The 17256-nt window shown below is 33.7% G+C and overlaps 1 protein-coding gene across 2 annotated transcripts in view; it reads left to right on the forward strand.

The window, feature by feature from the left end:
- LOC119637099 (protein gone early) overlaps positions 1-17256 on the forward strand; it is a 38777-nt gene that overhangs the window by 4278 nt on the left and 17243 nt on the right. The window contains exons 2-4 of one of the 2 annotated variants that reach the window (XM_038032924.1): positions 8705-9067; positions 9184-9534; positions 9614-9775. In XM_038032924.1, coding sequence (XP_037888852.1) covers positions 8806-9067; positions 9184-9534; positions 9614-9775 — 775 coding nt within the window. In that variant the 5' untranslated portion in view covers positions 8705-8805. The remainder of the gene's footprint in view (positions 1-8704; positions 9068-9183; positions 9535-9613; positions 9776-17256) is intronic. The other variant, XM_038032925.1, reaches the window with a different exon arrangement.

Genomic DNA, 17256 nt, shown 5'->3' on the forward strand with positions numbered 1-17256 from the left:
TTCTTAGCCGCTGCTTTTTTCTAAAGCATACCGCGATCACTTTCGTAGAATATACATATATAATTATATATTATAATTATGTTATATATACATATAATTATAAAATTTCTTAAGTTTTCAAAGGAAGTTTTCGTTTGTTACCGCATTTTAATTTGTATTTGTATCGCAGTAAGCGGATCGCGACCAATTTATGGAATTATATCTAAAGTGTTCATTTTTTATCTTAATTTTTACGCCGTAGAGAGTACAACAAGCACAAGCAAACAAATCGATAACATTTTTCGCAAATATCTTATGATATTCCTAATACTTATGCCGCGCTATTACAGATTTTGTAATGTCCGAAACATGCACTTCCTCTTCCTCTTATATAACATAACCCAAGAAAGCTTAATAATTATATAATATGAACAACACCAATGAACAACAACGTGAACTATATTACATTATATGAAAACCTTAACCCTAATCGGGCGATATGGTTTTTTATAACAAATTCTACCACGATGAGCGTCAGAGGCTCACAGTCAGAAAGAAATCCAATATCGTGGGCAGGAAGTTGTCTATTGTTTACAATCATTTGTTTATCCAAAAAAAATGGGCGAAATGCTTAGGTTGAACGCAATGACGAAAAGATTTAAAAGTTCTCGACCTTTCCTTAACTGTTGATTTTCGGACTACATTTGGCGAGAGTGAATGGAGATTTGAATAATTTTGACGGATTTTATGATTTTGTGATCGTAATTATGAATTTGAGTTCGATATGCTTGATATAAATAATTGTTCTGTTAACATTGATCAAATATATATTGTGCGTAAGCATTAAAAATATCTAACAAATATAATAAAGTTCCTACGATGGGTAAAAATATTGATCATTCCTCTTTTCTACAATCGGTTTTCTTTTATTTTATATCATAAGAATCGTTAAAATATTTAGCCTGCATATGAACCTATTTATGAACCAATTTATGCTGCTGAAAGTTCGTTTTAAAGTAAACGTTTCCTTCTCATATAATCGCTCATAAACGACGAAATCATTTAAAACTTGATTTAAATTGTTCATTTTGGCCGCAAGAGTCTCTATGAAAGAAAGTGTCTGTTTGTGCAATTTTAAGCGTCGCTTATCGCATTCAATTAATTTCAGCATCACTTAATAAAACATAAAAGTATTCATCCCTACATATTCTTAGCTTACATACATATATATATATATATATATTAGTCAGCGATTGGCATAGATATTTGAATTTATTTCTATTCTCAATCATTGTCCGTTTTGGTATAATTCGTGCCAAGTTATTATAATAAGGGCATTGTTGATCTTGTCATTCGTTTGCAACGCATTCGAGTAAATGTCCGATTCTGTTAAGGGTATATTAGCGTGATTAGCGATTATATCGTTTCGTTCATCTGCGTGTTCATCGTTATCTGTTGCGGAGGTAAAAGATTGAAATTTAGCGAATATTTTCTCTTGTGATACTTCGTCTTTGTAAAAACTCGCGTTTTTTATTCCGATTTATTTCAGATGAATACCTGCATCGAAAATTTGGATCGCAAGTATTTCTTGCAAGTATGTATTTAAAGGACTTACTCACTTACAGGAGATATTGAATTTGGTCGAAGTACTTAATTTGTTAAGTCAACATAAATTCGACACGCCTGCTATCACCGAAACGACTTCACGATCTTTTGCGCATTGATCTTAGATGGTGTGTAAAAGATTTGCTTAAAAGCGGGCATAACTTTATTAATTGTTTTATTGTATTTCTGTGGTTTCATGACTGCACATAAATGTATGTACATCTGTCCTTTGCTTCAAGTAAACGCAAAGATTATTTGCGTGAGATTTCATATTAATATTATGTTATATGCTCGGCTGGGTTCGTTTCCAATTACAGTGTCGGCATAACACCATTCATGTAGCAACTGCAACATGATTATTTAAATATATTAAGGGACTGAATTTTAAATAATTATTATGAAGCAATCATTTTTTAATCGTCAATTCTGAATATATAATTACAGAATCGAAGATAAAGATTATTTAATAGCAAACGTCAAGCACACTTTTTCTAACGCACTTCACTTGCGATAGGGTTATGTTAGGTTCGGGCTGGAACATGTCATGGAATAAATCCACCTTTTATCATGCCAACCGAATCAACCCAAGTCTGCTTCTCTGATATCTGACCGTATATTTTCGTGTTTATCGTAGTGATTGGAATTTTCGAGATGTTTTCATAAAATATATTCGTTTGCGATCGAATATTTTATGCCTACCGCCGCTATCGTAAAAAAAGACTTAAAAAAAGGAAAATAATTAATATTGTATGCCTTCTAATATTGTTTGGGGCGCGGCAAATTTTCCCATTTTTCTACGCCCGTAGAATATACATTCAAATTTTTGTAGTTCATGGCTAATGACCCATTTTTTTATTGTTTTTGTAAAACATACATGTTCTCAGGTTACGTGATAGGAGTGTACTTCAGTCGATATGACCCATTTTCAATACCAATCTGTGTGGAAGGAGTTCGAAAGTTTCTATCAAATTTGAAACTGATAGATTCAGTTTTGAGGCCGGGAAAATATTTACAACGGTGATGATATCGACGACCAGACGGACGTCTTTAAATCGGTTCAGACTTTGATACTGATCACGAATATATATATATACTTTGCGGGATCTCTGAAGGTTCCTTCTGCGTCGTACATCATCTTACAATTATTTATTTTTATATTATATGACGTCTTTTCAAAAATAAACTATTATATAGAATATATAGTGGTCGAAAAAGTTATTCGATCCGAACTACTTTCAATAGCATTGATGGAAATATTTCAAAAATTGCAGCCCGTAGACTGAACATATGAGATGGGCGGACAAGCGACCCCTTGTGGGTGTCTTATACACAACTCACAACTTAGTGTAGCATGCAAAAACAGTTAAAGTTAACATTTACTCGAAAAATAGTTCGAAGAACTCTATCAAATCTAACATTTTCTGTTTATGAGAGTTTATCTAAAATACGGCCTCTGCCAGCGAAAGATAACTAAAAATGGAAGAAGTGAATGCTTAGAGCAAATGATAAAAATTCTCTTAAGCCAGTTTAATATGAGTAAGTAGTTAATTAATGCAGATGCTATCGAGAATCGGAAACGTTTTCAGAATTGTTTATAACTTAATCTATTATATGCTTGCGAAATAAACCGGTGGTTTCATTGTGTAGTGGAACGAAACACAGTCCAGAAAAACTATATCATACCAACACCTAAAAGAAGGACAAAAATTCAAAGTAATCCCTGTTAGGGCGACGGAATTCAAGATGAAAATCAATTTATTTTAAATTTTCGCATCCAAGTGCGTGGAGAGTGTATGAAAGTCACCTTAATGTCGAGAATGTTACCGCTTGCTTGCTCTTTAATCGTCCGAGTAATTGCAACTAGTCTGACAAGCAATGCCTGTGCGTATGTAAATAATACGTGACAAGACTATAAGTTACACACAAGTTCTGTTCAATGACATAAAATGAATTAATTTATTTAAAGAAAATTACTTTTAATTTTTTACAATTGATCAAGTAATTAGTATTAATTAGTAGGTGAACCATTTTTTTACGAAAAAAAAAAAATAATTCATTGGGAAATCTCTCTTAAAATTTTTACTGAAATATGGAAACTCTTGTATCGCATATTCATCTGTTTGGTACATTTGGCGCATTGAAATTGCTCCGCCCCATTTTATTTCAGAAACTCAATGCTGGCAATTTTGTTAGGTCGACCAAAGCGAATCTTTTAATCCATTTTCCATTAATCTTGACATAATATTGCAACTGGTGCAGTATAAATCGCTATGTGTCACATAGGCACTTGGCAAGCAAGACCATAAGTTCTCTGCAACTCATGAAATAAGCGTATAGGTAAGTCGACCGGTATGATCACGTTTTCACTTGTTTTTTTTTTTTTTTTTCTTTAATTACTATTAACTTTTATGACAAATACTAAGTTGATGGAAGTGCTTCAAATTTTATCTTATCGTCGTTGAAAGCAACAACAATAACATAGAAAATAAACACGAAATTTATACACAAATTGCTTAGCTATTACTATGTGACCGTGTAATAATTCATTTCAACTTGAAAAATCAAATATTCACACATAAATTTCTTCTATTCTACCTGCTTTTAATTTGTTTTACGTTGTCGTACTTAACGCGAAACTTAACGCTCGCTATGCGCAGGAAATAGTTTTGCGATACAATTGTTTCTCTTTTGTCTTTTTTATACTTCGTTACGTCAACATCATAAGAACATCATACATTTACCTTATAGGGAATATTAGATACCTACCTACCAATATATATACATGTGCATATATATAATAAGCAATAATAATTTCCGAGGGGGTCGGCAGGTGATGCAATTCATACCTCAATCATATCATATCTTGTTTTTGCAGATAGCGTTAGCGTTGTAGCTTTGTGGGTTGTAAATTGTTAATGAATGTATTTTGAGTTTTTCAATTTTATAATTGCAGTGAATAAGCACAGCCAGTCAAAGATAACGACACTTGGAGTTGACCCATTTCATCATTTGCATCGTTAAATGCATTCTGCCTTACTCATTACTCACAGTCAAGTTGACAATATTTACTGGTTTTTACCAACGACTCAAATTCGAGTCATTAAGCCCTGCAGGCTGGAAAAATTGCACATATATCGCAAAACTCTATTTATGGAGCCGATGGCCGATTTCTTAAGTCTTATTGAAATTTTGAGTATTTCTTACGGAATTAACAGATGATTGAATGAAGATTGACTTTGGTCGATCACAACTTATTGTCCAAGACATTATATGAAATGCGTTTTATCGAGCATTATATTAATACTTTTTGGCCTACAACTCTGTCAAGAGTTCATATTGCAATTTTCATTTCAAAACCTTCGTTCAGCAACAAACTACCAATAGAAAATATGTTCGTCTCTTCGAATTCAGAGAAAGCTATCACGAGCTATCCTATCAACTTGAAAGATACTTGTATCTAAGAAAATCACCCTTTAACGGCTGAATTTTCAAAACTTTTGAATGAACATTTTTTTAAAATAAATATTGCGTAAATGATACTCTCCTATATAATTTCGAGAAAGTAAGAGAATCCAGTTTTTGTGATCTTTCTTTCATGTTCTTCAGTGGCCGGTTTTGATGGCGTCAAAAATTTTACGCACAAATTTACAATAATTGCTGGTAGATTCGGATTAAATATTTTAACAGTTCAAACATATAGATGAGTCATCCAAACATGTTTCTGTAATGGAATCTTTCGTCTTTGCTCGTCTTTGTCAACTATGTCAAATATCCAGTGCACGGAAGCACGGGTTAAATCTACATTTCATTATTTTCATATATTCCAAATTAGCAAAAAAAAAAAAAAAAAAAATCCAGAATTAAGGTACATGGACTCAATGGGAATCGATGTATAACCTCGGCAGATGTCTTTTAAAATTTCCCCTCCGTATGGATATGCGGCCAAACATGTGAAATTTTGCAGATTAGAAGAAAGTCGCTTATATTTTAAGAGAAATTCCGCACTTGTCGGTACGTCGATCAATTGAGTTTTGCTAAGGGCCCGTGCATCGACGCAGTACATAGAAAACATCGCGTGTAATGTATTTACACAACAAACAATGGCCTGCGTCATGAGTCTTGTGTTCTCTTAATTTGGCTTTTAGATTTTAAAAGATATTTTATTACGTAATTGCTCTTAATTCACTTTTTATGATTATTATGTCAGATGTCACATTATAGGTTTCTAGGGTAAATTCTGGCGGCGACTTGGCTTTATCATTAATTGACAACACAATTTGCATATTTACTTTAGCTTAAGTCAAAATTTTATGTTAGTCTTTTTTTTTTCGTCTGGAGCTTTAAGGAAATAGTTTTCACATTCATTATAATTTGATATCAGTTTTGCATGTAAAACAGTAAAAAAAACAAAAAAAAAAGAAAAGAAAATAAAGAGGAGAAAACAGTAAGAAGAAAATTGATGTGTTAATTTTTCCTAGTGTGTTGTTGCTTGAACTGTGTGCAGATGCATGTGTTAGTAAAAATTGTCATCAATTGTATCCAATTTAAACTTGAAAAGAAATTTATTTTGAGTATAAGCATAAAATTCTGAATCTTATTCTTTTTGTAAATATATATGTAAGCAAAAGTTGAAGCTAAACTGCAATCAGTTTAAGGCGAATTTCTCGAATACTTATCGCCAGTGCATGGAAGAGAAGTTAAGAATCAACTTCAAGTACTCCACAGAGCAGTTTATAAAGATGCGCATCTGGCAATCTTACCTTTTCGTTTATATCGTTCCAGTTGACCTGCAACGTGCAAAATTTCTTATCTCCTTTTTCTATTCTCCTACACATCGAACATGTGCGCATTAACCAGGACACTTTGTTTATCAATTTTCTTAATTATAAATTGGAATTTACGCCCATCTGTAAGAATTCTTGGAATTTTTACGCCCATTGAACCTTGAAACTTGAACCTCAGTGAAGATACACAAATGTGTGGAACAACAATAACGCTTCTGCAGCTTAAGAGAATGCAAAAATATTTATCCTTCTGTGGTTACTATATATCATAGTGTTTAAGAGGGTCAGGTCATTACATTAGCATTGCCTACATTGCTACACACGTCCAGAAAGTAATTCGCCAAAATCGCTTCGAGCTAAAGCTATGAAATGCAATTTACTTGGGAACCAAAGACTCAGATTGCTTTTACTCCTGCATTTCGGTTCTTTTTGTATAGTAAATTTAGAGTTGCCCTTGTATAAACGAGCTTGTAGAATAAGCTTAACGAAAATGAGGTGAGTTATCATGTCCGAGGGCATATCGACTAATTACAAATGTGATTACAAGCAGATTGATAACGCCAATCGTGACAGATTTCATTCCGTTTTAAGAGAAGGAGAATTTCGTGTTTCTTTCTGATGTAATTCGACACCAGGACAGAAAGATCGAACGGACTAACCACGACCTTAGACTGTAAACACGAACGGTCCACTTATAATTGAATGAGGATAGATGGTGGAATTTTTTCTTTCGTTGTACCTAATATTGCAAGCATCACGTGACTCATAGTAGGCTTTGGACTAAACAAAGTGCATTAAGTCTCAATAAATAGTTCATAAGAATTCATAAGAATGTACTATTCGGGTTGGAGTTAAATAAACTGACATATTATGCTCTTGTTGGGCTATAGTAGAGAATTAATGTTAGAGTCTCTCTGCTAAGAGGACATATTTTCCGACACTAGATTTCCATTCGGCGCAACATTTCGCTCTAACGTAAGTGCTTAAGTCAGTGCTTAACGTATGCCCCATAGTGATTGTAATAAAATGCTATATACAAATATATAGCATACGATAGCCTATGAAGCAATTGCAGAGGTAATGGTGAATGGCAAGAACACTACGAATTAATTTCGGGTGAAAAACTACTTTTGGCAACGGTCTTTGGAAGTGCGTTTGTGCGTTTTCAATCTTGTGTATATACATGGACCGATTACAATAAACTAACGCGCTGCTACACTCTTCAGGTCAGTTAGATTCGTTTCGTTCTAATTTTGTCATTAATGACTAATGCAGCCTGTTGGCTTCTCTGGGAACAATTTCCGGCCATCGGGAATCAAAATCAACCACTCTGTTGGCACGTTTGCTACGAAAGTCATATTCGCATTAGGGTGAGTTTTTGATAACAACCGTTTCCAGCTAATACATAAAAATGGCGAAGGGTTTTCTTACTCTTAAGACTTCTTTATCCTGATAAGTTGCAGTCCAAGAATAAGCTTATTGTTGCATCGAGATTTTGCGATCCCGAAAAAAATATTACCTCTAGTTCTAAAGTTCGTTGTGAAGTGTAAGTTGCAGTTTTCCAGATATTATGTTCATAATTAGGGACGGACTGCTGCATCCACTTTAAACATAATTCGTTGCGATTAATCAAGAACATGTATAGCGAGATAAAACACATACGTAGGGACAAGCAGGCGAACAAAGTTAAGTCGACTTGTTATCTTATGCTTATCAACAATTACTATATACTTGATATGTGTACTTGATAAGGCTGACGCATAGCCAAATAGTTAAGAAGCGCAATTATCAAGCCGGGCATATGTAGGTATAATTCACCTTGCGGTAGACCTTACTTCAATTGCAATTGGTGTATGATCGTAGCTATAATATAACGTGAACGCATGGTGGATGAAAGCGTTGCAGTTACCAATCGAACATACACCACCCAACCGACGACATGCGCTGAATGATGAGCCATATAATAGAAAGAAAAAGTATGTCTTATATTATGCATGAGCTTTAGATTCCACATGCCTCTGCAGTGTTGAAATGTCTCGCAAACTTGTTTTGGAAATTGAAACAGAGAACTTTGTTAAGCTATGTTTATACAGATGCCGGTAGACAATGGCATTTGAATGGCAATGTATTGCATTGCAGAGAACTCGGCAAGAAGCAAATTTTGTGAAGAGATTTAAGAAACCGAAACTTTTACCTCTGCAGAACCAGCTAATAATTTACGACTTGACAAAGTTCAATCGGCCTCTTGGCTTTATGCATAGTAGTAAAGTTGAAGAAAGACTCGGCTATTTCTTATTATTATTCTTATTTTTCAATTTTTTTTTGCTTTACTTTAGATTTTTAAAAATTGGTAAGAGTAAAGGAAATAAAATTAGAAATATGGTGAAAAGTCCATAGGAACTTCAAAATTGAAAAACCGTATTCCTAAGATAAAGCTATGACTCTAAATCAAGGAAAATTTCGACCCACCATCAGTGCTATCGATGAGGTAGATGATCGAAATTTGAAGCTGGACGAAAATAAACAACAAATCGAAGGCAGCGAAACCGCGCCATTAACTACAAATCAACTTAAATTAAATATTGATGAAAATCTTTCGCGTAAAGATGGTTTGCAGAGACAAAATGCTTGCGGTGATAGCGAGCAGCAGGCAGAAACACCCACCTCTGGAGTAGGTGGTTCAATAAATGGTTTTCGAGGTAAATGATCAATCAAATAATATTTTTGATAAGCATTTCGCTCTTCATCGTTTATTACGACCGTTCATGCGCATTCATTGACTATTCGATTTTATCTTGTTTTGCCATCTTGATAGCTTTCCTACTTCCAGGACGAGCTTCTCTTGATGCTCTTATGCGCTTATCGCGTAAAAGACGTATTCTTTATATAACTACCGCCTGCTTGTGTGCCGTATTATTAGTGATCATCATACTGTTGATTGCGTTTTGGCCTGAAGTGCCGTTTTATCTCAGGGCTGAGTTGTGTTTAGAAAAGGAATGTGTTCAGGCCAGTCAGCAGTTGTTGTTATGGTCCAACAGCAGTAGAAATCCTTGCCATCAAACGTACGAATGGGCCTGCGGTAATTTTGCCCAAGATTATGCAGATAATGACTATTTTGTCATCAAGCGAGGAGAATGGGATTATAAGACTTATAATGAATTCAAAGGTGAGATGAAAGACTTTATTTAAAAAGCGCTAACAAAATGCATTTTAATTTTCATATTTCATATTTTGCTATCTCTTAGAACTAAACGAATTGAATCGTTTCATATCGATGCTGCCAACATCCGCTCCCTCATATTCAGTAGAATCGATGGTTAGTAGTTTATATCGTTCTTGTCGAGAAATCGATACACTAGACAAAAGCCAATCCGACTTGTTGGTGAGGAAAGCCATCAAATCAGTAGGTAAGTAATATTTTATAATAATAATAGAAAATGCATGAAAAGATCTCCTGCGAGACGGAATGGTTTACAGGTTTACAGGTTTAATAAAATTGTTGCATACGTTCACTTGAAATTTTTCATATTTTACAAAATATATATATATATATATAGAGCATAAGGATTATTATGGTAAGTTTCATTTCTCTTCTATCTATTTGTAAAAATTGCCATTGAATAAAGTTTATCCTGTAAAAACTGCTGGGGACTAAAAAAAGGCACATGTTCAACATACAATTGTCAACAGTTAGTTATTCCATTCAGAACACTGTAAAACAAACCCTATTCGCATACACATTAGAACACTATTAGAATACTATTGATGGATAATATTGCAATGCTTTCGATCGGCTCTTCTTGAACTACTTCTCCTACTACTAATCGACATCGAAAAGGCAATGTAGCAATCATGTCGTTCCGTATGTTCATTGTCCCCTCACTTATTGCCGAAACACACAAAGCAAAAAACTTGAGCTAGAATCTAGGAAGCGGAAGTAAAGTTACAAGAGAGGCAGGATTGGTGTATGAAAACATGTACACTTGCCGAAAATTTCGGAAAAGTGTTATTTGTCACCAACCTCCTCCCATGTACAACAAGAACAAAAACAAATCTATCAGAGGGGCTCCTTTTACACCCATCATTTTGCCGAAACTTTTGCGACGCGCGGAACGAATCTTCGGAGACCGCGCAAAGTACACATATATATATATATATATATATTCTTGATCTACATCAAATTCTTATTCAATTTAAACATGCTCGTCTGTTCGTCTGTACAACGTCTATTGTAAAAACTCTCCCGGCCGCAAAAATTTAATAATTTGGCAGAAACATTGGAAGGCCTTGTACGCAACTACGCCGATACTATACAATACGAAAATTGAATTGTTTTCCTCTTTTTAGTCTTAGTTTTTAGGATAACTGCGATGAGTAAGTATATAAGGTTCTGTGGCAAACGAATACAATTTTGTCGGTGCTAGAGCACCCCCTATAGAATATACTTTCAAAGTTTTGTAGACTTATCTGCCGCACTTTAAGCGTAATGAGCGAAAACGCAGTTTTGTATTTCTCTTGAAAAATAGAGTGGTAACCAGTTTATGTAGTGCCGTGGACGTGTCCTTAAACCGATTTGGCCCATTTTCAAGACAAACGATATCTTCATTTTGCGGCCAAGAGAATGTTTGCAACACGCATTACACAGACGGACACTTTTAAATCGATTCACAATTTCCAGCTGATCAAGAATATATCTACCCATCTTTCGATAATGGATGTATATATATATATATATATATACATATATATAATCGCTTCTTCTGGCATAGCTCTGACATTTTATTTTATATATTATAGATGAATACACTGAATGTATATTGGATTTCAATGGATTCATAATTAGCATAGAAGGGGAATATGTTTAATTTGCTATACCGTTTGCGATTCAACAGAAATATGATCCGAGGATAAATTTTGTAGTTTCATTTTTAGGTGTATATGTATTAAAATTTTCCAAAATGAGGGCATGGATTGGAAGCGAAGTTTATCGTAATGCAAATCATTTGAAAGGAAAAACTTGTCTAACGGCTTTCCTTTAAGTAAACGTGGCCCTGCAATAGCTGACAAGATGAAAATGCTCGATGACAGTCACATAATATGGATTCAATGTTAAAATCAAAATCAAAAATTCATAACATTTAGTAGGTGATGAGAATATAATTTAATTTCGCTCCGCACAACTTGTTGTTTTCGTCTGTCTGTCAGTCTGTACGATTTCTGTGGTAAATAATCTCCTGCTCGCAAAAATAAAGTTATCGGCTTGAAAGTCGGCGCAAACATTTGAAGTTCTTGCACACAAGTTGATATTGCAAATGGGAGAAATCAGTCAAAAGACAGGACCACAATTACAACATAATCTTAAGGCTACCTTTATTTTTAAAAGTAAAACTAACTTTAACGAGTTTTTTGCTTGCTACTTATAAACTACAACAAATACAACATTTATATTCCATGGGTTGTCTGTCCTGCAGCCCCTGCATAAAAACGAAAAGTATTTAAATTTTTACTTTTTTCACTTTCTTGACGTTTTCTTCTTATTACTTACTCATAAGGTCAACAAAACAGATAGTTCAAAATTATTGTGTACATTCATCGCATGAAGATATATATGCGTGCGTATGCGTGTAAAAATGTATCAATTGCAATGTAAATATGATGACATCCGCAACATGGAGTTTTCGTTTCTTCTTGACAGTATAGTCAATTTAGCATCCAACAAGAGGACTTGGGGACAAAAATACAATAAGCTAAGCGCGTTAATTCTAAATGAAAGACGGTGTACGACGATGGGTATAACAACAAGATTCGATCGCGGTCGAATGGGATTCTCTTACTTGTTATAATTAATTACCGGTGATATTGAAAATTGTAAAAAATTGTAATTTGCATAACAAGTTCCATTAACGCGATTTTGAAAGCAAGGAAACCAAACTGATTTATTAGGTTGTTGGTCAAAGCTATGAAGTTTACTTACGGCGGAATCCACTGTAAACAATCAATCATAAGTGTTTCAATGAAAAATCGTTAAAATTTTTTCAATACCATGAAAGTGTGCAGTTACAGCATTGATGCGTTGAGAACACTAAGTTGTCGACATCATCATTCGAATAATGCTCCGAAAAATTTTCAAATCTATCCCAGTTTAACTATTAAATTTTGTTTATTTTTGATTTTCAAAATTAAAAAAAATTGAGAAAAGATTCTTTCAATTTGTTAAGTCTCGAACCTTGGACACGAATGAGATTTATTAAGATGAAAAGGTACTTTCGTTATGAAACGTGCAGATCTCGTCAACTTTCTTGTAACGACGGTGAGTTATCTAAATATTGTCGATCAATCTTATTTATGATTTTCCCCAATAATTTACGATCTCCAACTCTTAGCGGAATTAGATAAGTTACTTTGCGCTGAAGTATTCGGAACTGAGATGTAAGATATCGTATATACTAGTATTTGCTCAAATTTGTTGTCTCCGTTTTCGAAATTGATTTCTAATTATATATATCACTGAAAAATCGTGCTGCACTGGATTTACCTTTTATATATATATATATATATATATTGATTTGAGTGACCTTTATAGTTATAGATTTTTTGTTTTTCATTCCGTGGTTTTTTACTTAACTAACAGTTTAAATAATGCAGGCAGATGACAAATCTTTAAATAAATTAAAAAATAGATATAAGTTGAAGAAATATCAAGAAATTGTGATATATATATAAAGTTTTGAAATCATATATAAATCAAAAATCATAATAAATAAATTTAAAAAACATTATATTAATTAAAAGAGAAAAAAATTAAAATCTTATCAACGAGCATAAGCAAGCAAAAAAGTATATTTGATAAAGTGTAAACGCAATGCGAAACTTATTATCAATCGAATGTGCATACATTCACTTAAATATAAATTGAGAAACTGTCAGTCATTTTCAATATCGGAAATTACGCGAGATTAAGTGCGCTAACAACTTAATTATAAATTATTATTTTATAATTTTTAATTATGCCTACACACCTACACCTACACACACAAACATATATATTTATATATATATATATATATGTATGTATGTACACCTACACATTTATACGTACATCAACGGTATTAGCGGACAAGTGGTTAGATTTGCGGTTAAACTAATATTTAATATTTAACTTTTTTTCTAATTTACCGGTTTTTTTTTTTCTTTTTTTTTTGGATCTGCGGTTGAGATATAAATTTTTATACATCCAGATACATCGAAAACAACCGTATACTAATTTGATTATGCCGTTTGTAACATTGAGAAATATACGCTAGTGATCTGAAAGGAGTGCGATCTGACCTTCATGTCTATTTGATGTCGATTTGTTGTTTGACTTGAATTTTGAAACCGATTATGAGTGTGCGCGCGCTTGCCTGTATGCAAGATTCAAATCTTCAGGTCAAATCCCCTCAAATGGCTGCATGGAATAGATAGAGTACGGTTTCAAGTTTGACCTAAGCATGATCTCAACAAAACTATTTTGTTTTTAGAACAACAAAGGTTGATCTTGAATTTCTGCTTTCTACACCAATAGAGCATATTAATATAAGAGGCTGCACAAAATGTATACATTCTTGATTGGCATGAAGGAAGGAATCGAAATGCCTACACTTTGCCACACAAATGGCCGCAAATTCAAATCTTGTAGACGTGTACGGACATCCTATGCTTGCGCGCATTTCGAATGAACAAGGTTATTCTACGGCCTTGGTTCAGCAAGCCAAGTATGTGTCAATGTTATAAAAAAGGTTTTTACGTTTACATAGAATATCAGGCTTACAAAATATCCAAAACAATTTAAACAAAATAAGTTAAGCGATGGGCTTCAGACAATTCGGTTCAAATCAAATACAATTTTTTTCTCATTCCTTCTTTTACAAGGCAATGATTTACGCGACATTTATATTTTGGATAAAAATTTTTTTTCGTAGAAAAATATTCACATGCATACATAATCATATATACACACATATATATATATATATATATATATATATATTTTAAATGACTAAAGGAATACCGAAACAACGCGCAGTGCTATTGCATGATCAATAATTTTAACGTTTTTTTTATTAATATCACTAAAAATAGTTTTGAATGTAACAGAAATACAAAAACACACGCACAACATGTGCATTAATAACCTTGTTTGATATTAAAGTGAAAAACTAGCTCTTTGTTGGTTTTTCTCTTCCATCAAAAGTCAATCAAATACATTAATTATGTTAATTAGTTGACGTAAATTGATTTGGTTTTATTTGTTATTATCGCTGTTTATATGGTTTGGCGGCTGTTGTAACACAAGACGTTTCAGATTTCATATTGTTTTTATGCAGTCATCATCGAAGCGTGTATTAATATTGTCGTTCTGTAAGCAACACTAACGCATCCTCCTGATCGACGTCAGATTTTAGTACGAGTTCATATGTCTTTCTTCTTCATCTCTTCTTCATCTCTCTCGAAGTGTGGAAAACTAAATTATTCTTATATATATATATATATATTAGTTGCAAATTGTTAAATATATGCACATATTTCCCCGATTCCTCGTATCGGTATAATGGCTTGATGACTTGCCATATGTGCATAAATCTAAGATATTTTCATTTCAAATTTCAAATCGATATTTAATCACAGGTTAGTAATAACAAAAAAAAATTCGATGTCCTTATATCGAGATTGATTCTTCCACTGTCTGTCTATCCACTAAACTTGCATTTTCTTATTCTGCTGGCTTATACAGACGAGCACATCCGTGAGTTACATCTATTTTATTAAATTAAGACCTTGTTTACGAAGATGATCTCAGAATTTTATCTAGAGTGTTCAATTTTTCCATATTGAAAGAAAGGCAGTTTTTAGAAAATGAGTTCAAACTATTAGGGGCGTTTATATATGCAATTTTAAAGGACACGTCTTGCTTTTCATCATAGTCTTCAAAGTATTAGGTGATTGTATATATTTTGATCATTTTTTTTTTTGAAAGGCTTGAAAAAGGCATTTTTTGAGAAAAATTATTACAAAATGCATTAATGAAAATATTTTGCATCATTTTCTACAACCTTTTCCCATCATTCATCTCTCTGGCAATATGGCGATACCGTCTCGAATGAACGATATTGCTTTGGCGGCGATTCAATTATCGGCCCATTCTCGTACTTCTTCAGCATTTCGAAACCGTATGCCAGCCAATCCACGCTACAGCGATCTGAACAAGTGATGGTGAGTACTTTGGGTGTGATAGAATTTCTCACTCGTACTCGACCAGTATATTGTTCAGAACTCTTGCAACGTGTGACCGAGCGTTGTCGTACAAGCGGACGAATTCGCGTCTATTAACCCCTCTTGCTTGGCTTTTTTTGCAATTCACGTCGATAGATATCCGCAGTAATAGTTTTTCTCAGTCTTAACAGCTCGTAATACACTACATCTTGCTGAATTCACCATATGTAGATCCACTTTTCGTCACCAGCCACAATACGCTATAGAAAACTCTTGTTTTTTCCCTGGCAAACAATGAGACCGGATTGAAACGATTCGAAATAGGCATTTCAGTCAGTTCGTGTGGTAGCCATTATACCTCGTTTTGCGTGCTGCCCATCGCATGCAAACGTTTACGAACAGTTGATTCATCAATTGCTAAGCTGTTCGAAAGTTTTTTGAGACTTTAAGGTGGCTTTTCATCCAACAATTATTGCAGTTCAGTGTTTTCCAACCTTATTGGTTCTTTGTCATTGAAACCGAAATCACAACAATTAAACCGGCTTCAATCAAAACCGACAATTGGCAGATGATGGAGCAGCGTCAACATAAGCTTCTAAAGGTGTTGATAGGCTTCGGTGACGGATGTCCTCAAATCAAACAACAAAGTAACAAAAGTTGTATTTACATATCAACACTCGTAAATTAAAAATTTTTATTTAACAAAAGGATATTAACCGTTAGTAAGATTTCAATAGTTTTCATAATCGAGAGCAGTTGATGACTCTTAACAGTACTTCACTTTGAAATAAATGAAGAAAACTAATACTTGCCGTAAATGGCATTTTAATGGCGCATAAATCAATGCATCGACCAACGCTCGAAAAGATTATGTGCGTGTATTTTGTCAAGATATATATCGCGTCAAGCTTAAAAATATGACTTCAACGCGAACAATTCGAAATATTAATATGTTATCCGATGCAAGCTCTCTCTCTCGAGATACTTACTCCCTTCGAAGTTTCGCAAAACTAAATTATTAATCCAATAGAGTGGACTAGTTCCTTCCGAGGGCGTGATTAAATAATCTATGAAATAAATGTTGTATTCAAGCAAGGCCACGTCGTCTGATATAATTTCATTTCATCATTTCTTCTTCTCATAGGTCACCTTATCAGGTGATCCACAAAACATAAACTAAGAGTTCAATTGTGTTAAAATTAACCTTCTTGGCAAAGATCATATGATTTTTTTTCATTTTCATCATACGATACTAAATATCAGACTTAATTTTCGTAGCAACAGTTCGATCCAAATTTTTTACATGAATTTAGTGTATGCTTAACACACTATTATTAATACTCTCTCTTGAACACCCTTTTCAAAAGGCATTATATCGGGGGCAATCACAGAAGAAGTCCGATTGAATTCATTTGCAACAGACCTTTATTATCCATATCTCAGTATATCAAAAATTACCTATCTATCCATATCTATTGCATTAATCCTCAATTAACTCCACCTCTATATCCAACAAATGTTGAGAAAGCCAAGATCCAAACATTTTCGAGAATTCGTTTTGGTCATACAATTGCAACTCACCAATGGATCTTGAAGAAGTCTTCTCCCCCAATCTGCTGTTGTGGACAAACTCTTA

Source organism: Glossina fuscipes, unplaced genomic scaffold (genome assembly GCF_014805625.2).
Source record: "Glossina fuscipes isolate IAEA_lab_2018 unplaced genomic scaffold, Yale_Gfus_2 43, whole genome shotgun sequence".
Lineage (NCBI taxonomy): Eukaryota > Metazoa > Arthropoda > Insecta > Diptera > Glossinidae > Glossina > Glossina fuscipes.